This window comes from Glycine max, chromosome 5 (assembly GCF_000004515.6).
Source record: "Glycine max cultivar Williams 82 chromosome 5, Glycine_max_v4.0, whole genome shotgun sequence".
In the NCBI taxonomy this organism is placed as follows: domain Eukaryota; kingdom Viridiplantae; phylum Streptophyta; class Magnoliopsida; order Fabales; family Fabaceae; genus Glycine; species Glycine max.
The window spans coordinates 38256044-38278276 of NC_038241.2; the positions used below are offsets into that span (position 1 = coordinate 38256044).

Consider the following 22233-nt stretch of genomic DNA (forward strand, 5'->3'; position numbering starts at 1 on the left):
AATGTTTCTATAAAAAAATACGAAGAAAATACGAAGAAAAGCTTTCGTCCTTTCTTTATGTTTTTATTTTCTCTGATGCGAGCAAAAATTAAATAATTATTGAATAATTTCCTAGTTACTTTTCATGTGGTAATCTATCAAAAACAAGTTTAAAATGTTTCCATCTACCAGATACAGGGTAGCTCGTCGTGGTATGGGAGAGTTATGATGGCTCTTTCAAGAAGTTTGAAATTCTCACCTATGGTTTGCATATGTCATTAATGAAAGAAGAAAAAGTGTCATCAACAGCTAGCTTAATAATTAAAATATGGGATCTTTGATGAAAGGATAAGGTTTACATCCATTATTTTTTAGGATGGGTAAATGGATCTAAGTTCATGGACTGGTTCGCGGGGCTCACCCTTCGCGCGGATAGCGGATCTATTTTTTTAAATAGTCCATGGTTATGTAATATTTTTGGGTCCGTCCCGCTTAACTCGTGGACTGTGCGGGTTTGACCTGCGGATTGCCCGTAAGCTTGCTTAATTCATGGTTTAAGAATTTCACCAACTACAACATCTTAAAATCTCGCTTAATCCAAATCTTTCATTGTTGACTTATGATATTTTGAGCATCTAAATTATAACTATAGCTTCCAAATCGGCATTTAGTATTGACTCACGGGTGCTTAACAAATATCGAAGTAGACTTCTTGGTGATAATGTGCAAGCCTTGATATGTACTAAAAATTGGTTACTAGGATTTGACGAGCAAGGTAAATAATGTGTAATAATTGTTGTCTTTTAATCATTTAACTTAAGTTGATTCTAATATTTATTATCATTTTGAGTTTTAGGAAAAGAATATAAAGATATGGAGATGGAGAAAACTCAAGCTACTTCAAATATGAAATCATTTGTTGTTGGAGATGTTTAAGTTTCATATTTTAGATTTATTGTTTGGATTTTTTTTGTTAAGACATTATTTATTTTATTAATGTAATTGACTGATTATTGATATTTTATTTATATTTGTGTTGAACTTAATTTGATTGTGTTGTATTTTTAGTGAAATTGAAATTCTTTTAAATCTAGGTCTGCGGACCCGCCCATTTAACCCGCGGGATCCGCCGGGCGAGACAGACCAATTTATTAGATCCGTATAAGAATGCGGAACGGGTTGGCCCAGTCCGCTGTCAATGCGGACTTATGCGAGCAGGCCTCACGCGGGACGAGCCGACCCGCTTATACACCCCTATTATTTTCTCGCCTAGTCTGCTGTCAATATAGACTTATGCGAGCATACCTTCTTATGCAGGATTGACCGATCCGCTTACCCATCCTTATTATTTTCTCTCTCTCAACCCTGTTCTTTGTATATTTCTTTAGAAATTCATGTCCGTCGTGAGTTTTTCTTCCCAAATAAAAAAAAATTGAGTATCTTTTCCATTTTTAAGTAAGTATTGCTGTTTTAAAAACCAGTGACAGTGACTAATACATAACTAAATATATTTTTATTCATTCAAAAACATTTTTTTAACATTTTAAGAAAATGAGGCACGTAACATCAGTTACCAGTGCCCCAAAGCAAATACACCTTGTAATAGTAAAAGTAGCTAGCTCCACGAAGACACCTCTATAGTCCGAAAATTGTAAGATTAAAGTGTATATATAAAGATTAAAGGAAGTTCAAAAGTGTATATATAAAAACTAAAACAAATTTTGGTTAAAAAAAACTAAAATAAATAAATTTTAAATATAAGAAATAAAACATAAAAATTGTAAAATATAAAATTTAAATAGTAATTAAACCTTTTAGGCAAACAAAACTAAATTTATTTTATTTATTTCTTTTATACTATGCAAAGAGAGGGTTTGACAAGTTGAGCAGTCGTCTGCGGATATAGTTCTGGAAAACCATCATCACATTCAAAGTCCAACCGGCCCATAGTTACAAAAAGCAGTAATTTATATTGATCAGAAAAATTAGTTAGTAAGAATATTTTTTTATCTAAACGATATATGTTTTTCTTATTGGAAAAAAAATAAGTTGAAGTTGAATAAAATGAATAGCAACAACATATTTAATAAGAGTATTTATTTAATTTTAGTAATCTCAATAGAAAAGTTAATTTATTTCAATATAGTTTGATTTCGAAAGAGGTAGTACTTTTAAGTTTTACCAGTTCAGTTCCCGAAATTTGTTTCTACATATATATAGAGAGAGAAACCAATCGAACATTCAAACCAAACCATGGCGTCTTTCAAGGAGAGAGAGAAAATATAGCACGCCGAAAAACACGCTCCCACTTGTAACTTAGTATAACGACCTCCAACAACTGATACATACAATCTCCTTTCCTTCGTGTTGGACAACAACAATGGCGGCGAAATCTAGTTCGAGTTCGACAACAAACGTGGTGACTCTGAAGGCGGCGTGGGTTCTCCCGCAGCGCACGCAGAACATCCGTGAGGTGTACGAGGTGGGGCGGAAGTTGGGGCAGGGTCAATTCGGGACTACCTTCGAGTGCACGCGCCGCGCGTCCGGGGGGAAATTCGCGTGCAAGTCAATTCCCAAGCGGAAGCTGCTGTGCAAGGAGGACTACGAGGACGTGTGGCGGGAGATTCAGATAATGCACCACTTGTCGGAGCACGCGCACGTTGTCCGCATCGAAGGGACGTACGAGGATTCCTCGGCGGTGCACCTCGTCATGGAGTTGTGTGAGGGTGGGGAGTTGTTTGACAGGATCGTGCAGAAGGGACACTACAGCGAGAGACAGGCGGCGAGGTTGATAAAGACGATTGTTGAGGTTGTTGAAGCGTGTCACTCGCTTGGGGTCATGCATAGGGACCTCAAGCCTGAGAACTTCCTCTTTGATACTGTTGATGAGGATGCTAAGCTTAAGGCCACTGATTTCGGCTTGTCTGTTTTTTACAAGCCTGGTGGGTTTGGTTGATTATGCTTTGAACTTGTGTTTGTTTGTTTGTTTGTTACTGTCTTCTTTGCTTGCTGTGGTGGTGTCAGAGTGTGGATGACTTCTTTCTTTGTTAGTTTTTTGGTTTCTAAATTTAGTAATTCGGGTGTGGAGATTGTTGATCTGATTGGAGGTGGATGGATTCCTTATTCCAAGTTTTATCTCTTGGCTTGTAATTAATGATCAAGGGTTCAATTCTGAACTTGCGTGTGGAAGAATATCTTTAGGGAGATATCAGACCCTTAAATGAGGATTTCGGTAGCTTGAGATATTAGTCTCTGATTCTCCGCCAAGGGATATTCTAGATTCAGCAAAAGAATATTTCTACCAATTTTTTTTATTTTTACTGAAATGGGGTAAATGTTTTTTTTTTTTGTTTTGTTTTAATTTGGTGAGAAAGGGGTCTGGTTATATTGTGGGGTATGATTGTTCCGTTTGCTTGCGTGATTGGGAAGGATGCTTTTTGGAGTTGATTGTGAGCTGGTCGTTGCGGATAGAATGGGATAAAAGAAACCACTGGGTGTAGGGATTAGTTGTGGTTCTTTGTGGGGTGTGTTTCTTTTTGAAATGTGATCATTTTGAGAAGAGAATATTGGTTTTCCTTTTCTAAGGGGTTCACAAGTGGTTTTCCACGGTGGAACCACCAAGAATATCGTCCTCAGGTGTCATGTTTCATGTAGAGACTCCTAAATTTTTTTTTATCCTCCTTTTTCATGCTGTCAATGAAATTGAGTTAGGGCTTGGTGTTGTGTGAGAAATCCCTGTAGGCACTAAAGAATGAACTGGATTTAGTTGATCTGAGCAGGGTTAAAATGGGTAAAAAAAAGTAAAGGGAGCTCAAATGGATCAGGGCAGTTAGTAACCTTTTTTTTTTTGTTCCATGGCTTTGGTGTCTTAACGCATGAACCTTTTCCCATTCTAACTGCTATATGCTGGGACTCTGGGAAATAGCTATATATGTTCCACTGAGTATAATGTCGAACAGGTATTTCTATGTCAAAGTAATTTTTTAGAATCATATTTAAGTGTGCTTTGTATGCAAAACATGGAAAATAGTTGATTCCTTAAATGAAGTATTGTAGCTGCATCCCTGTGGTTGGCAGTTGACTCTAAGTTGCTTTCTTGCAACAGTCCTCTTTTAAGTGTTGGGAAAAGGTGCACTTGTTTTATCTTCGTGCAAATTATGAATAAAGAAAAGTATTTGTTTAGTAAAATATACTTAACTATTTAAAATTTAGAAAAGTATTTGTTTATCTTCGTCTTACAGTTACAACTTGATTTTTCTACCTTTCTTCATTTCAGTCATTGTTAGATCAACTGGAAATGCTTTCAAGCTGTATATGCCCTTATGCCTAACACAGTTAGATACTTTTTCAGGTGAATCCTTTTGTGATGTTGTCGGGAGCCCATACTATGTTGCACCAGAGGTCTTGCGCAAGCACTATGGACCTGAATCAGACGTGTGGAGTGCTGGGGTTATTCTGTACATCTTATTAAGTGGGGTGCCACCATTTTGGGCTGGTAACAATTTGTTATTTATGTTAAAATTTGAAATATCGGCTGAGGATGTTAGCATATTTGTAGTTTCTTCATGTTAGTTCTTCTTCTTTGATAATACTGATCTGCAAATTGTTACCTTCAGAATCTGAACCAGGGATCTTCCGACAGATTTTACTAGGAAAACTTGATTTTCAATCTGAGCCTTGGCCTAGCATTTCAGACAGTGCCAAGGATCTAATTCGGAAAATGCTTGATCAAAATCCAAAAACAAGGCTTACAGCACATGAAGTACTCCGTAAGTCTCTTGAACTCCTTATGAGCAAGCAGAAGTAACTTTATTAAGTTTACAAGATCACTACAAACTACGAAGTAACAATTCTTAGAATGGCTTAACAGCTGTAAGATGTCTTTCTATGTCAGGCCACCCATGGATTGTTGATGACAACATTGCACCTGATAAACCTCTTGATTCTGCAGTTTTATCACGTCTGAAACAATTCTCTGCAATGAATAAATTGAAAAAGATGGCATTGCGTGTAAGGCTTCTTTAGAACTTTTTGCCAAGTCTAGATAATTTCTTTGTGGTTGTTGAATAGTATGAGATTTAGATATTGAGGGAGGAAAAGAGATAAAAGAGAATGAAATAATAAATTGATAATGACGAAGATGTATTTCAATGTATTGAAGTTATGTTATATGTTTATAAGACCTAGAGTACCAACCAACAACCATTATTTATTTTAATGAAAATCCTATCTAATTAGAGAAACAAATTATAATCAGATAAGGAAATATAATTTGTCACCCTAAGATATAATTAGTCATCCTAACTAAGCATTATTTAGAATTGGAGATTTTTTTGGATATTTTAGTAACAAGTTTGCTTCCATGAGTTCTCAGTTGTGTGTCTTCATATGCATATTTATTATTAGAATTTCAGCTAAGCAGATTGCTATTATTTCAAGATCCATTTGGGAGCTATCTTTTCTTAGTTAGCCAATTTATTGTGCATTCTTTTTAACACGACTCAGAAAAGTTCCTTGGTTCTAAAGGTTATTACAAAACATGGTGAGATGCCTGCAAGAATGCAAGATGCACCATCAGGTATTAGATTCCTAAGAAAGACGACTAGCCTATTACCTACTCTTACATTCAAGGAATGCAATAATTACTATATTTATTTTTCTCATGTATAATGGGTTTGGCTTCCTTTCAGAAACTGGTGGAGTTATTTACTAGAGCCAAAATTTTTTAATTAATTTAATTGGAATGCATTGCTAATGTAAAGGTTTTTAACACTATTAACCAATCATGGATTGTCATAACATTGAAAATCATTGACTTTTATGATAGTTACACTAAAAGTCGTAGCAAGAGTGTTATCTAATTGTTTTTTTTCTTTCTCTTTTTGATAAGTAGTGTTGTCTAATTGGTTAATAGTATAAAAATATCTATATTGACCATGTATCTATATTTTTTTTAATATATTTTCATGGGAAAATTAAAAAGTATTGTATAAAGAATTTTTGTTTTATGACATATCATTGATGACTTCAGTTTTACTAGATATGTTTTGTTGTAAAAATAAATAATAAACACCAACTTTCACTCTTGATCACCCTTACCATTAAAGCAAGGCCAACGGTATTATTACATGCATGGGCGCTAGAAAAAGCTACTAGTACATGGTTGGAATCAAACAATTGCCTTGTGTCCTAATGGATTTCTCAATAGCTGTCTTTGGTTAGATATATTTCATTGATGTAAAGACTGATTTTACTTTATATAGATTCTTGTTATACACGTGCTTTTGGATTCTGTTTCCTAATTTTGTTTGTTTGGTTCTCTGATTTGACCTATGAAGTCTCTTTTTTTCGAGTGTTGGATATGGACCACAAGGCAGCCTCATCCTTATTATTAGATCATTTAGATGATTTTTGTTTTGTTTAATTTCTTAATTTCAGTTCAGTTCTGAACGAACTTGAACCATTCTTTTCATGGAAGTTTTGGTTGCTTCAAGTAGAGAATACCAAGGTCGGAAAGCTAACACAAATATAATTTGAAAGTTCTTTTACATTCCTTGTTAAAATTATGATTTTTTCCCCATTGTTCCTATGCCAAATTATCTATTAAATTAATGCTAATCTGCAGAAATGAAATACTTTGCAACCTTAGCCTGAACTTCGAGCATCATTATGTTGTCTGTGGTTTGTAAAACATCGGAGTTCATAAAGTCTTCCTGGAAACAAGAAATTGAATGTGATCCATATATTAGTCATGTGAATGTCATTCCAATACCAAAACATTTACAGTTTTGCTTGCTTGAACTTAGGTTATTGCGGAGAGGCTATCTGAAGAAGAAATTGGTGGCCTGAAAGAGTTATTCAAGATGATTGACACAGACAACAGTGGAACGATAACGTTTGATGAGTTAAAAGATGGCTTGAAGCGAGTAGGATCTGAACTTATGGAGTCTGAAATCAAGGATCTTATGGATGCTGTAAGATTTTTTTAGGAATGCTAATAAAAGTGTAACACTCCTCAACATACTATCATTAGGTGAAATCTATGTGGGTTGACCTAAATAGGGATCACATGAATTTCATCTCACAATAGAGTATTTTGAAAAGTGTCTGTTATTAGCATTTTCTTTTCTTTTGGGTAAATTATTTTTTTCGTTTAGTCCATTTTCTTGATATATGCTGCTGCTTTGCCTTTAATTTTTGAACTTAACATAAGATCTTATTTGGCAATGGCAGGCGGATATTGATAAAAGTGGGACAATTGATTATGGTGAATTCATTGCTGCCACTGTTCATTTAAATAAGCTGGAGAGAGAGGAAAACCTAGTGTCAGCCTTCTCGTATTTTGACAAAGATGGCAGTGGTTACATAACCCTTGATGAGATACAACAAGCCTGTAAGGACTTTGGTTTAGATGATGTCCATATTGATGACATGATCAAGGAAATTGATCAAGATAACGTAAGTAATGTCCTGTAATGACACATAAGATTCTCAAATTTCATCTTGTAATGTCTCTGTTTGTGACAACTTGTTTGTTGGGGGTATTAATGGAAGGTTTGTGGTGCAGGATGGGCAAATAGATTATGGGGAATTTGCTGCCATGATGAGAAAGGGCAATGGAGGAATTGGAAGGCGAACTATGAGAAAAACACTAAATTTAAGAGATGCTCTTGGATTAGTAGACAATGGGTCCAATCAAGTTATTGAGGGCTACTTTAAGTAATAATTACTTGGAGACAAAATTGACTAAAGATAATTTAGTAAATTTCTACGTTGTTTGTAGCTGCTTGACCAAATTTTGCGTATCTTTTGCTGGAAAAGTTTTTCATCTTGATCTGGATGAGGTCCATGAAAAAATGAAATGGTCCATACAACGAATTGCAGCTCCTTTAATATCATGCGCCATTTAATTTCAGGGTCTATTTGACAAGGTGAATGGAAAAATAAGGGAGTTGAGAGAAAAAATTGAATTGAAGAGAGTGGAAGAAAAGAAAATTTTGATTTATTTCCTTCTAAACTAAACAAGAGAAAAAATTATATTATTATCCATGTTTTCACTTCTCTCTTTCTTTTCTTCTATTCAAACATATTATTAATCAGTAATAATGGCTATTACTCATATATAACAAAAAAGAAATAACACGAATCTGCCCTCAGTCCTCACTGCATTGTTTTGCTACGTTACCACGCTGAACTGGCAATTCCTCTCATTCTTTGTGATTATTTAATATCTTCTCAAATCTTTAAAGTTTGATATCATCAAACCAATGAAAACCATGCTGAACTTTTTTGGATAAGAATATTCACTATTAAAACAGTCAACAACCTCAATTATAGCTGATTCATCTCATGGACAGGTGATTGATTAGACTGTGGTAGTTGTTAGGCATTGATTACTAAGCTAATAAACCCCCACAATAGTTTTTGTATACCCGTTTAGAAAGAAGGTATCATGTCATTTTTTCCCTACAAGGTATCATGTCATTGGCCCATTAGCTTAATGACTTAAATTTTTACATCAAAAGTGTAATAAAACTAAAATTCTTTTTAAGATTACTGAAACAAATGCTTAGTTCAAGGAGATTAAGAAACTACTATCGATTAAGATAGGATGAGACTGGAAAGGATTGGTATACAATCATTACCTTCTTTCACTAGCAGTGGTTGTCATCATCAATGAATGATGTATCACCTGAAAGAAGAAAATGACTTGTTACAAATGCTGTGGGACACCCACTTTCCCTAATTTCCACCCAAACATAAATTAGAGAATTAAAATCTCCGTGCTTTTGTTTCTCTTGGAGGCAGTAAGCTTCCTGAATAAAAAAAAAAGGCGAAAAATAATCGTGATGCCATGTAGATTCTTTATCAAGGTATTTTCTTCGCAGTGATTAAGGCTCTTCAGTCCTTAAAAAATATATTTCAATGCTTTATCCATTTGAAAAACTTAATCTACTCTACTCCTTCCATTTGGTTGATAGGAAATAATGACGTTTTCATCATGAATTTGCATAGTGTGTAATGTTGTGAGCCTTTCAGATTTAATTTTGGATTATCTTAAATTTGTAGTTAATTTTAATTATATATGAATTTGAACAAAACTGATTTATGTTTATAATTTTTGTTATCTCAAAAATAAGTTTATTATAAAACTTTGTATAAAACCTCAAAACCAAATACAAAAGTTACATATTTATGGTCTGCTTGATTCCAATATCAATTTTTTGCTTTTAAAATTGTTTTCTAAAACAAGTCTACACTCTACACAGACTACACTAATTAATTTCTCATCCAAAATCTATTATGTTTTGAAAATAATTTATAAAAGTAGCATTTTAAAAACTAAAAAATATAAACAGCCAAAAAATGTTTTCTCGTCTTCTTTTATTTCCATCCTATTTATCCTTTGCTTTGTGTCTTGCACCATCCTTCACCAATTATATAACTATATGAGCAACCTTATTTAGTTGCATTTTGAAAACTAAAAGCATTTTCTGAAAATATAATTCAAACACACTCTTATATTTTCATTTTTACTCGAACATGCTTTAAAGAATAAACTTAATTTTGACTAAAAAAACTAAATTCTATTTTTTTTTGTTATTTCAGTTTTTATAGTTTATAACAGAAGAATTTGTGTGAACGGTTGACCTTTTGGGTCACTTTTACAATTTTTTATTTATTCAAAATAGTTTCTTTCTAAAATAAATTACTAATATGTTCTATTTTGACTAAAGTCCATGATCAAATTTATAACTTCAGAATCTAACAGTAAGCAAAAATAATGAAACAATAATTTTAACCAGTTGTTCCACCTTTCTCGTGCTCATTACAATTTGCTAAAGACACAACAAATTGGATTTGTTGGATGACCACTTTAAAAGAAGTAGCAATTCAAAATTTTTAGTTTGTTATGTCAAAACAAAATAGTAATTCAAAACTACAGGTTTGTCACGTGAAAAAAAATACGTGAAAACAATATTATACTTAACATCAAAATAACAATTTGTTTAGTTCCATTTTGAGCAATAACAACTAGATTGTGTGTGGGTCCTGACATTTGAATTATATATGCAAACCCTTTGTTGAATGCTGACGTGATAAACCAGTCATTTCAAATTGTTACTTTATTTTGACATAATAAATCAGTAATTTCAAATTGCTACTTCCTTTAAAGTGATCATCCAACAAATTCAATTTATTGTATCTTTAGTGTAACGAGCATGATCAAGTACAAAATAACTATTTATAATTATTGTTTCATCCTTTTTGCTGACCGGATAGGTTCTCAAATTATCAACTTGATCATGAACTTTGATGAAAACAGACCCATACCAATAATTTATTTTAAGAAGAATCCATTTTAGTTAAAAGTTGGTAAAAATAACCCAAAAGAGTCCATCACTCCTATTATATAGTGTGAGTCATCAATGTAAACATCATTAACACTACTCTGCAGCTCCTGCTATGCTTTATAGGCATTCTTGTCCTTCTCTCATCTCAGCTCTCGATCACTAGAGTAGTTTCTCTTCATTATTAGCTGTGATTAGATGAAATTAAAAAAAGCTATAATTAGTTTACTTTATTTATATAATTAGGATACCAAATCAACATATTTTGTGCTTGTAATTACTAAGTTAGAGTTAGTCGGCTTATATATTTTTTCCCTGTGTAGAAATTATTAGAGAAATAAATATTCAATTGTTCACTTATTTCGAATATTATTATAATAATCATGAAGTACCCAAGTGTAGTTTTATCATAGTACTATCTAAGTTTAACTACAACTGATGGCTTGAAGACCAAGAATATTTAAATAACATGCTTGCAGCAAACCCCCAATCCATTGTTCTCATCAATTGTAGAAGGCATAACAATGATTTCTTAAGCAGTGAGCACACAGATAACTTCCACAAAACCATGTGTTAAAAATGCCTACCAAGTTACTATCTCTTACAGCTAGTTGATAGTTTGTATCACCTAAATACTTAGATAGAGCCTACATATGAATATAAATATGAAATCCCAAACTACTAAAGGAAATGCTTTCTAGATCTAGTCCAAAGTAAATTAATGCTCAAAGGGATATTCAGCTGTCATAATCAATCATTGAAAATTGTTGGCTTGAAACTTGTAATTCGATTTAAGTAAGGTGTAAATCTTTATCAATATAGCCCCTGTACCCCTGCATTTACATTTAGCAAAAAGATGGTGTGAGAAAGCTAACATGCTAGCACAGAAGAAATTCTGAGATTTTGACAATTGTCCTTCAACCTTTTGTGAAATTTTCTTAGCTACACATGATTGACTGTCGGCATAAACAGACACAAGTAGAATTACAGACATGTGATAAAAATCAGAGCCATATCAAGCATCATTAACCTTGAGTAATGTGAATAATGATGATAAACCAACCACTTATGCTTCGGGGAGACCCAAAGGCAATAAATATTTTCTAAACTACCATACATTATAAGAGAGTTCAAGTAATGGTACATAATATCATGGATATAATTATGAGCTTAGTGTCATCAGATAACACATAGCCACATATTTGTTATAAACATAAAAGATTCACATGGACATGAAATAAAAAAAAAAAGAAGAGTAAAGAACCAATATTACATCAGACTGGCTAACTGTGTAGAGAATTCTATTCCAATTAAGAAAAAGGGAGAACAACGCTGCCAAAGTCAAAACGGAAATTCTATTATTAATTTCTTCTCAAAATAAAAATCCAATGAAGAAACAGAACCCACCTCCCATCCATTTTCACTAAAAACAGAGAAGATAACAAACCACATAGAAAAAAAATAAACTCCAAAAACAAATCCAACCATTTTGTACAAGCAACAATAGATTGTCAAAATTAGTTTGATTATATTTAGAGTAATTCTTCACTGAATTAACAAAATTAGGTTGATCTATTGTCATAATGATGGTTAATGATAACATGGCAACATATGCTCGTTATGGATTTTTGGTTCACTTCACTCTATAGTCTATATTACTTACCAACTTCATTGTTCAGTTTCATTCAGACAGTGATAAAACCTAATTTGTTTGCAATACCCACAACATGGTCAATGTTATCTTCCATGATACGAGCTTATAACATTTCTCATCATTTAGTTATAATTATTTGACCTCAAAGAAAAACATTAAATTAAATGGTAGAGAGCCACCTAACAAACCAATGTATTTTCCTAGAACAGCTGCTATGGAATTTGTGGTTGACTGTCAGAAGGCGAGAATAGAATTGCAACTGTTGCAAACAAAAAAAAAATCCAAAAGAAAAATAAAATGTGCCAAACACGGTTTTAGGATAAAGTGCCTTTTTTGAAAGAAAGTACCACAAATTCGAAACTCAAAGTATGCGCTGTTCTTGATGGATCTTTTATAAAGATATTTAGGTTGGGTTTTAAATTTTTATTAATATATGGGCCTTGATAACCAAAAACGGATATGGGCCTCAGTCCAGGCCCAACTAAGCCAATTAGGATACCAAATCAACAAATAATGGTTCGTATTTAAATAAAATAGTCTACTTGTTGGTCCTATAATTGTTTTACTTTTTTTTTATTACTTGTATTTGTTTTACTTCAACTTTATAACTCACGGGTTAAATAAATTGGATGAAAAAAATTCGTATTTAAACAGACCTTCACATTACATAGTCCTAATATGCTCAATCCGTAAGTTAAACGGAGTGTCCTTAAAAGTATATGATAATGCTATCAACATACTTCGTTGTAATCTTCAATATATCTTTTATGTATTTTTAATACACCTTTTTTTCTATTAATTCCTCAATTAATATTCTCATGACACTCATTAAAAGGACCCAAAAAATTTAAACATTTCAAATAAAATCCGAGGAGAAGTAGAACTTAGATATTTTTTTTTTTGCAAATTAGTAAGAAAGAGCCTTGTTTTCATATTTGTTTAATACTTGATTATTATTATTGTTATTATTATTCCATTACTATTTGAAGTTTTTCCTTGATAATTAATTTAATAAAAGACTACATTAAATATCAGCGTTAATTACCAAAATAAACTCTAATTTAATTTTAAATCAATATAAAACATATCTAAGATATTGTAGCTAAGTTTTATCATTTAATATGACTTCTAAGTTCTAATTATTATAATATTTTTTTTACAATAAAAAAAACTATATGAGCAATTGTTCTGGAACCTTGAAGTGAAGATAGAACTAAAGTAACTCTCCTTAAAATAGCATGTGTTACAAATTGGTAATAAATAAATAAATAAATAAATAGGAGGCATACATTACATATTTTCACTTACTCGAAGTACTTGCCTCCCATACGTTGGTATATGATTAATCATGCTGAACATAAAAGAGTATCATGTCACAGATGGTCAAAATTATACTTTCTCACTTGCATTAGGAGATGCCAGAGGAAACAAATTAAGCAATTCTGGCTCAGTGTAGCCTGGTTTAGCCCTTGGAGATGGATGCAAATAAAATCTCCTCTCTTTGATAGCTTTCTCTTCTTCTTCTTTGTTCACTTCAGGCATCACTGACTCTTGTTTCTTTTCATCTTCCAAAATTTTCAACAGAGAGAACAATGTTGAAGGGGTGGTGGGGCTTGGAAGAAGGCTTGAACTCCCTGATCCAGGGCTTGGAGGAAAGCTAGAACTTCTTGACTTAGAGGGTGACAAACATGCACCTGTTTTATAATTAAAAGTGGGTTTAACAATCTCAACTTTTGGCTTCATGTATTTCCTTCTCTCATGGAGTTTTGAGGTTGTCCTTTTCATAGTTGCAACCTTTTTTGCATCTCCTTCTTTTGCTGCACTTGCTTCCGAGGGACCTGTTAAACGTTGTACTACTTCCCTGAATGCATCTGAGTTTGTCTGAACAAAGGTGGTTAGTGGTTTGCAATCTGATGCTGCACCATAGATTGGTGGCTTCTCCATTCTCATCACTACATTTGACAATCAGATTTACAATCACTTAGCATATCACCTGCAATATTGATCATGATTGATGATCATCTTAAGAATAAATAATATATGCAATTTACTCTGTCATCCAATCACAAACTGTCAGAATAAGAATGATTTTTAATTTGTTGACTGCATAATGATTACATTGACAGTGCATGCCTGTAAATTAAACTCAAATTGTAAGCAAACTTGCATCCAAGAGAAGGTGGAAATCAGATACAAAATGATCCACGGTATAACACATGAAACTGATAAATTAAATATCATTCATATGGTATGTTTTGATCAATAGTTATTGGCAGAAGATTCGCAATCTCAGCCAAAAAAGAAAACAAAAAGCCACTTTAGCAAAGAGTTTTATCTTATGAAAAAAGAAGCTAAACGAAGAAGTTATATAGTATATGATTAGAGAACCATGGATAGACCTATTGTAGCTGAGGGCTGTGAACAAATGCGAACTTAAATAATTTGGTGACTCATGATGACCCACATCTCCTTTCGGAATGAAAAGGCCAAATGTTCTCTGTCCTGCCCAAAGCATGTCATATCAAATAATTCTGAGAATGGGGTATGGCTAACAAGTTAGATTAAGAGGATTTCTCACAAGTAGTGTCCATAAACACGGGACATGTATGTGAATCTCCACTACATACAAATGTCCCTCAATAATGTTCTTGGTGGAGGGTTGGCATTTATTGACCCAACAGGTCAAGAAAATGGTGAATTGTGTTTTTCTTTTAATAGGATGTGGATGAGATTTTGCAGCTCAAAACACTTTATGCCTAACTGTCTATTACCTGTTTCTCATTGACTCTCTGATCTCTCATTTATTGACTGAAATTGATAACTCATAAATTTAGCCAGGGAGCACAGACCAACTTTTAAGCCTTTTTTTTTTACCTCGAAATAATGTTATTTTTTTTTAAAATTATGTGCGTGCAATGATTTAATTTCTCTACGGCTCCAGCTTGAAAAAAAATGCTCCATAAAATTTCAGCTCATCGTAAAACTATTATAATCCTATTCAGCTGAAGTTTGAGCAAACATTAAGGATGGATTGAAAACAGAACTCGACCTGATCAAAAAGGAGAAAACTTAGATACAATTCTTACGTGTTTTAATTAGAATTGAAGTTTCACATCAATAGTTTGCACAAGTTCTCGAGGTGAAACTTAATTCTAGTTGGAGAACAACACCAAAACGCCTAAGAAACTACAAGTTTTGTCCAATAAAAAATTTGTCTTCTATTTTCTCTTTTGATACAAATTCGATAAAAAAAAATTGAACCATGAAATTGCTAGAAATGAAGCAGAAACTAACACAAACTAGCAACGGAAACCAATATTCAGTCACACTGTTTCTATTTTGTGCGGTATTCAAGGGAAAAGGGCTTTCTATCTATACAAAATCACACAAATTCAAATTCTTTGTTGTTATAACAATTAACAAAGCTGACCAGAATCAAAACTATAACATGTCAAACTTCCAGAAAGCCATAATTAAGAAACTTGGAAACTAAAATGACAAGAACAGGTTCTAGCCTAGCCTACCTAGGATGGTTTGATGGTTGGTAAACAATGCAGCTGCGTTATTGTATCTTAATATCCAAAGAAGAAAACAAGTTGAGAAAGAAAGGAAAAGGAAGAGGAAGAATAAAAAGTGTCAAAAGGGAGGGAGAGACTGAGTGTAGTTAACGATTTCTGGTTGGGACAGAGAATTTCTGACCTCATAAAGCAGTCCTACCGTTAGCTTTGCCACATCAACTACCTGTTGTAAAGGGCAATGTACCGTATCACTTTCCTCCTAGTTACTGCCAAAAATGGATTGGCTTAATTCATATTCAAAGAAAAACAATGATTCCAAAGAGAGAGACAACTTGTGGATTTTTACCTTTTTTAGATAACAGCCACCTAGCAACCAATAACCACCACCGTCTGAATAGAACCATTTGTTTGGAATGTTATCTGCCCAATTCACCTTAAAAAGGTTACCAGCTACATCTAAACCACAACTTTGGTAAGAAGAAAAAAAACATGAAACAATTCACATTGGAAAAGAAAAAAATATAAAAAAATTTCGTGCTGTAATCTGATATGCAACTAGCATCACATTATATTTTGTTTGGGCACTTAAACGTTACCATTATTTTTATAAGATTCCTTCTTAAATGGTTTGATTTTTATTTTTACAAAAATACCCATAAATAAAGTTGCATTAGTTTTTTTTTTTGTACATAAAAAATGCATTTGGTTAAATAGGTAAAAAGAATCCCAATAATTTAAATAAAATCCAGAAAAATTATGTAGATTGTTTCTAAGTTTAATACCTTTATCAAAATCATCTAAATATCTTTTTCTTTTTTATATAAAATGGTTAAAACGGTCTTATGCATAGTACCAGAATTGGTATCTTTTGTCTGGTTGCGTGAACAAATGTTGCTTCATTCACGAGGAACTTACTTTGCAAGGGAAAAAATGCGGGTATAAATCACAGTTACATTTAAAGGCAACTAAACCTATTACCTCAAAGTTTGAAAAACATAACCATGGGGCGAACGGACAAGTGAACACAAGGATAAACATAAATATTAACCCCTATAAAAACAAAATTCAATATTTATTACAACGTTGAATTCAGGCCTTTTGAGTTTTGAAGCAACAGAGGCAGGCTTGACAGATGAATACAGAAGCAGGCTTCACAGATGAATACAGTAAGAAAAATGTTAACAACATACTTAACACACTTATTAGTGACTGAAATTTATTGGTAAGTCTTAACTATTTAATGAGTTTCACTCAAACTTTGTAATTTCCAATAAATTTTCACTAATAATAATAGGAAGTGTGTTAGGGAGTGTGTCGCTAACACTTCTCTTACAGCAGAGCTATCAGGCTTCCATTCATACGATTCACCAAAGCCAGAGATAACCTAAAGTGGTGTATTTCACTCCATCCAAATTGCTGCTATTCAAAAAATTTGCATAAAAGCAATTACATCAAAAGTTCAAGCCACTAATACCAAAGGAGAAAATAAGCAATGTCATTTGTATTTTAGCAAGCTTTCTATCTCCATTCTCTAGGCATGTCCTTGTATTCAAGTACAAAAGTGCAGATATCTGAGGGTCTTCAACTTAGAACAATCACTCTATCCATTTATCTTCTGTTTATAATGCTGTATTTATCTTTTTGTCTGCGATGTGCAACACACTGTCATCAGATACCATTGGACTTTTCTGGGTGAGATAGGGAATACTTTTCCATGAGCTTGGCTAGCTCCTCATTAAACCTTTCCTCCAACTGCACCTTTTCCTCCCAGTGCCTCCGCGTCATTGCATCAACATTGTCTTTATGAGCTTGACGGAGTTTCTCCTCTTCAGCAACAAAGTTTTCCATTTCTTTATCTTGAAACTCAACAAATTTTAGATATTCGTCCACCCTATCATCCAAAGAAATGAAAATTTATCATAGGCCAATGAAAAATTTAAATAGCACGAGTGCACAACCAAAACAACTGGACTACAGTGTTTCTATAAATGTATATACATCTCTTCTCAAAATATTAATTTGTTAGACTATCGTGAATTTAGGTTTCTTTGATATTGTGTTTCCCAAAAATTACAACATACTAGCATGCCACCAGATGTGAATAAATAATTATAGGGATTAGTCCAACACTTCAACTGAATCTAACATATAACCTCAAGGAATGTAAAGTGCTTACTTAACTCTCCCTTCCTCTTCATTTAAAGGGCTAGTACTTGACGGCTTCACCTTCTCTCGTTTCTCCTGCTGCATCCTCTCAAACTCTTCTTCCTTTGCAGCCCTTGAATCATGAATGATTCTGATCTGTTCCTTAAAAAATTCTTCTTGCATGTACATCTTTCATTGAGACAAAGTTCCAATGGTCAGAAAAAATAGCAAGAAAAAGAAGAAATATTTCATAACCTAGAAAAAAATATTAGTGAAATATTGATAAGGAATAACCAGAAGGGAAAGCAAATTGGGATTGAAATCATCTGTCTGAAAGAATAAATTATTTTTCAGATAGCTAGAAAAGAGCTAACTAACTATGAATCACATGAAATTATCAGGGCACTCAGTAGAAAAGCTATTGGATCAATTCATTAATCAACACAAACTGATCTGGAAAACTGGGTGGGTCACGGAAAGTATGCAACAGACTCCACAACAAAACAGTAGCAACCACCATTTACTAAATCATTACAAGAATTAAGAATATCAGTTGTTTTACTAAAGAATTCTAGGAATTTCATTACATTGCTCAATGATTTATTATGAGAGAGAAGGCACATAGATCAAATAGCCAAAGAAGATCTCTTCTTCCTTGCTCCTCTAATTTGACAGGTTATACTGAAGTTCTTTTGACACAAAGGCCCATTATTATACTGAAGGAAAATGTGAGAAGTTTAGCTTATACATACTAACGAAACTTCAGCAATTGTACTATAAAAATATAAATTACAGCTAACACCTTTCAATGAAACAATTCATTCCGAAGCACATCCAAAACTCATCTATCAACAGCTAAAAGTACATGCCACAATCAAAGCCACAAGTTTGTCACTGTCAACTGTTAGTATTACCTCTTCCTTGTTCTCTTCATGTTGCATTTTAGTTCTCAACCTCACAATGCGATTTTCTTCCATTGTCCTTCGCAGCTTCTCAGTCACTATACCCAAAGATTCTTCAAGAGCTTTTGTTTGTTTTTGTTTTTTGGCATCCCTGTCCTTCAAATAAATAAGCAGCTGGTTGTCCTCATTCATTTGCCGAAGTTGGTTTACAACCATCTCCTGGTATGATCTCATGTCATATTTGAGTCTAGATTTACCTATACACAATTTCAGATTAAAAAGTTACCCCCAAAATACAAGTCAATATACTTTCTCCATAGAACTGGCTTTGTTAACACGCAACCAGATCACATCAAACAACCAGCAGCACAGGAAGGAAAAGGACTGAAAAAGGAAGAGAAATAGGAACCTTGGCAATGTCTGTTGAAAAAGTCCAGGTCTTCTTTTATTGCCATGTATCCATAGAGCTGTCGCCGGCCACCAGGGAGAAATAATCTACGGTGGTGACTAAACCAAGCATCTCGGTCAGTTCCTTGTTCTGCAAAGTGCTTGTGTAGACGCTCAGCCTCAAGATAACCTATAGCTGATGCTTCAAATATCAAAACGCTCAACCCCCGATGACCCTGGGGGCCATAAGCGTGTCGAGCTTTCACAGCATCATATGCGCTAAAATAATTAAGAAGCTCCTGGTTACCCATACCTAGCCACTACATACAAAGAAGAAAATAAGAATTTAACACAAAATCCAGAAATAGTTCAGGAAATTTAAGAATATTTTGCTACATTAACACGAAAGGTTATAATAAAATAATACTATTATTATCACTAATTATTCAGAGGGCGAACCCTGGTGCAGCGGTAAAGTTGTGCCTTGGTGACTTGTTGGTCATGGGTTCGAATCCGGAAACAGCCTCTTTGCATATGCAAGGGTAAGGCTGCGTACAACATCCCTCCCCCATACCTTCGCATAGCGAAGAGCCTCCGGGCAATGGGGTACGAAGTTTTTTTTTTATTATCACTAATTATTCATCATTTGATGCAAAAAAGAAAAAAAAATACTCATACCTTATCATTTTCATCCTGTTCAAGCCTTGTATTCTGAATGACAACCATCGGAGGCCAAACTATTTCATGATCTTTCTCCTCATCTTTTAAACCTTTCCACTTACCAAATACTTCCCCAGGTGGAATTACTGCAGAGCCCCTTTTGCGCAGTTCCTCTTCCAAAAGCTCAGCAAACTCCCTATGGATCTTCACCCTTTTTGACCCCTTTGTTTTGGCATGAGTAATCAGAGGCTGCAGTCCTCTGTACCAATCAATAGCACCGGGACCACCTCGACAAGCTGTACAGTGCCACTGCCTTTCCGGTTCATTGATCTTTTCGATAGATAGGCCATCCAAGTTCTCAAAGAAATCCTTAAACCATTTGCTCTTCTTACGAGTCTCGTGGCTCTTTTGACTAGTATCAGAATCATAATCATCACTCATTAGATCATCATCCGTATCTTCCATAGCATCAAACCCTTCCTCTTCATCCCCTTCATCATCAACACTATCATTCTTCATAGGGGACTCTTCTGTAATTTCACCCTTCACCAGGCTATCATCAACACTCTTGGACTGCTTGGAGCCAGATATAGATTGCCAATTCCACCCATGCTCGAGGGGAGGTCGAATGACTGGATTAGAAGTCACATTATTGCTGCTTTCAGATTCACTTGCAGTTAACTGTGGCCTTCCATTTCCTCTGCCAGCAGGTCTCTTGAAGTTAGCATTTTGGGACTGCCAAGGATTTCCACTCCCAGAAGCCCTTCCAACTCCTCCATCATTCCGAGTAACTGGCTTGTGAGCCATCTTTGTATTTCCAGTGGGTCTAGAATTATGAACCGGAGGACTCCATGGTTTAACAGTTGTGCTTCGGGCTCTATTCTTGGACTTCTTTGCATATACCACCCATTCACCATCATCTTGTCCTGACTCTATGTTAACATCAGCAACACCTTGAGTTAATTGCTCAATTTTTGGAAGAGATTCCAATACATTTTTCCCTTTGGAAGAAGAATCACCAATGTCTGCCATAGTGAAAGGTCTCTCACACCCTCTTTTTGAATTCCTTTTCTGGATCACAATTTTTGTTTGTCAAACACAAAAACAGAGAATCCATAATATTCATAAAGAATCACCAAACAAATGATTGAGGGTTGGCATAAAAAGCTTTCCACATCAAAATTTAACATTCTATTATTTAATATAGCATATAAACAATACTAATATAAAATACATGATGCTCAAACAAACTTTTCATTCGTCTTCAACTTAATTAAGTTTCCTAGTATTATCATATATTACCACATATGTTTGTTACTTTCAAGTTATCATGGTTAGTTCCCTTTAGAGTTTAGAGATTCTCTAAATGACCTCATCACGTAACGTGGAAACTCAACGTTTCTCAAAAGAAAAAAGAAAAAAAAGTCGTGATATTTTTCACGTAAGATAAAGAAATATTAAGGACCAAAAAATGCAAAACCCAAAGCATGATATCACGTATAATATTACAGGATAATGATATATCCAAATATAGTCAATAATGAATTGAGTTTAATAAAAGTCAATAAATTTAATCATTTGTAATTAAATAACGGTATAAATATGCTTTAATCTGTTAATGAAAAGGCTATTTTCTCTAATTAATTGCACAAAGCCTATTTTTGGTAATATTTAGTTAGCTAGTTTCTCTGTTAGTTGGTTAGACAGTTTTGGGTCAGGTAGTTATGCCTGTCTGGTCTCTGTATAGAAATTACGTGTATGTATAATGAATGAGAATCTTTCCCTTTATGCTTAAATTCGATACTATATAGAAATTAGTACAAATAGAAGTACAAGACTGAAATCTAAGAAGAGAGAGTAAGAGAATGTTGGAGAGGAACAAAGAACTTGGTACCTCAGAGATCCGAAGGCGATCGCCGGCTGTTGTGTGAAGCAAAACGAAAGGGCTGATAGCTAAGTGAACTTTAAGTTGACTTGGCATTTTCTCTCATTTGTTGTATTTTCGGACTTGAAATTTTTATCAAATTTCATTTTTTGTCAATTTTCACACGCGTCTTAAATTTCAACGCTGTCCGATCCACCGAATCATCTTTTTTTTTTTTATATATATAAAAAATCTTAATATTAGTACCAAGTTATTTTCGTCAGAAATTATAATTAATCTTTATCATAAAGAACTTTATTAAGACACAACCATTACAACTAGTGTGAATCATTTTACAACACCGAATCATCTATTACTGCTACGAAATCTATCTATCTTCCTTTACCCGCTTTCTCATTATATACTCATTCAGTCTTCTTTTATGGAATTAATGTAATTAACAGTATTATTAAATTTATCTTAAATTTATATTTTTTTTAAAATTAATGAGATTTTTATTGTTTTTTAGATAACTAACGTAAATTAATAATGAACACGCTAGGATTCATTATGCTATTGTAAAAAAGAAAAAAAATAGTTATCTGTTACATATTATACTTAATGAAAAAAGATAATCACTATTTGTTTCTTATTATTATTTATATTATCTGTTAACTATTTATTACCTGTTTACAACATAACTAAAATGTAAATATCAACCAATGTCTCATACAATTGGAAAATTATTAAAATTTAGGAAATCAATTACATT

General features: G+C 33.6%; 3 protein-coding genes across 5 annotated transcripts; 1 reads left to right on the forward strand and 2 right to left on the reverse strand.

Annotated features, from left to right (window-relative positions):
* The first annotated feature begins 2234 nt into the window (after positions 1-2234).
* On the forward strand, positions 2235-7772 carry LOC100806678 (calcium-dependent protein kinase SK5-like). The gene is made up of 7 exons (NM_001255033.2): positions 2235-2921; positions 4331-4474; positions 4596-4748; positions 4874-4989; positions 6786-6953; positions 7213-7437; positions 7547-7772. Exons 1-7 carry the CDS (start codon positions 2360-2362, stop codon positions 7700-7702), a joined length of 1524 nt encoding a protein of 507 aa, NP_001241962.2. The 5' UTR covers positions 2235-2359; the 3' UTR covers positions 7703-7772.
* A 5414-nt stretch (positions 7773-13186) lies between these two features.
* LOC100807211 (VQ motif-containing protein 31) lies at positions 13187-15990 on the reverse strand. Of its 3 annotated transcripts, none has more exons than XM_003525111.5 (3): positions 15850-15990; positions 15685-15769; positions 13187-13937 (listed from the first exon to the last, which is right to left on the reverse strand). In XM_003525111.5, the coding sequence occupies exon 3, from the start codon at positions 13933-13935 to the stop codon at positions 13375-13377; it is 561 nt and encodes a 186-aa protein (XP_003525159.1). In that variant the 5' UTR covers positions 13936-13937; positions 15685-15769; positions 15850-15990; the 3' UTR covers positions 13187-13374. The 3 variants fall into 3 exon arrangements, with proteins under 3 accessions (XP_003525159.1, XP_006580372.1, XP_006580373.1); XM_006580309.4 differs by having other exon boundaries at positions 13187-13978; positions 15850-15988; XM_006580310.4 differs by lacking the exons at positions 15685-15769; positions 15850-15990 and adding an exon at positions 15510-15641 and having other exon boundaries at positions 13187-13978.
* Positions 15991-16534: 544 nt separating this feature from the next.
* LOC100807738 (protein SUPPRESSOR OF GENE SILENCING 3) lies at positions 16535-21634 on the reverse strand. Its single transcript, XM_003525112.5, has 6 exons — positions 21492-21634; positions 19616-20668; positions 18960-19257; positions 18563-18807; positions 17680-17837; positions 16535-17394 (listed from the first exon to the last, which is right to left on the reverse strand). The coding sequence occupies exons 1-6, from the start codon at positions 21576-21578 to the stop codon at positions 17172-17174; spliced, it is 2064 nt and encodes a 687-aa protein (XP_003525160.2). The 5' UTR covers positions 21579-21634; the 3' UTR covers positions 16535-17171.
* Between the last annotated feature and the right edge of the window lie 599 nt (positions 21635-22233).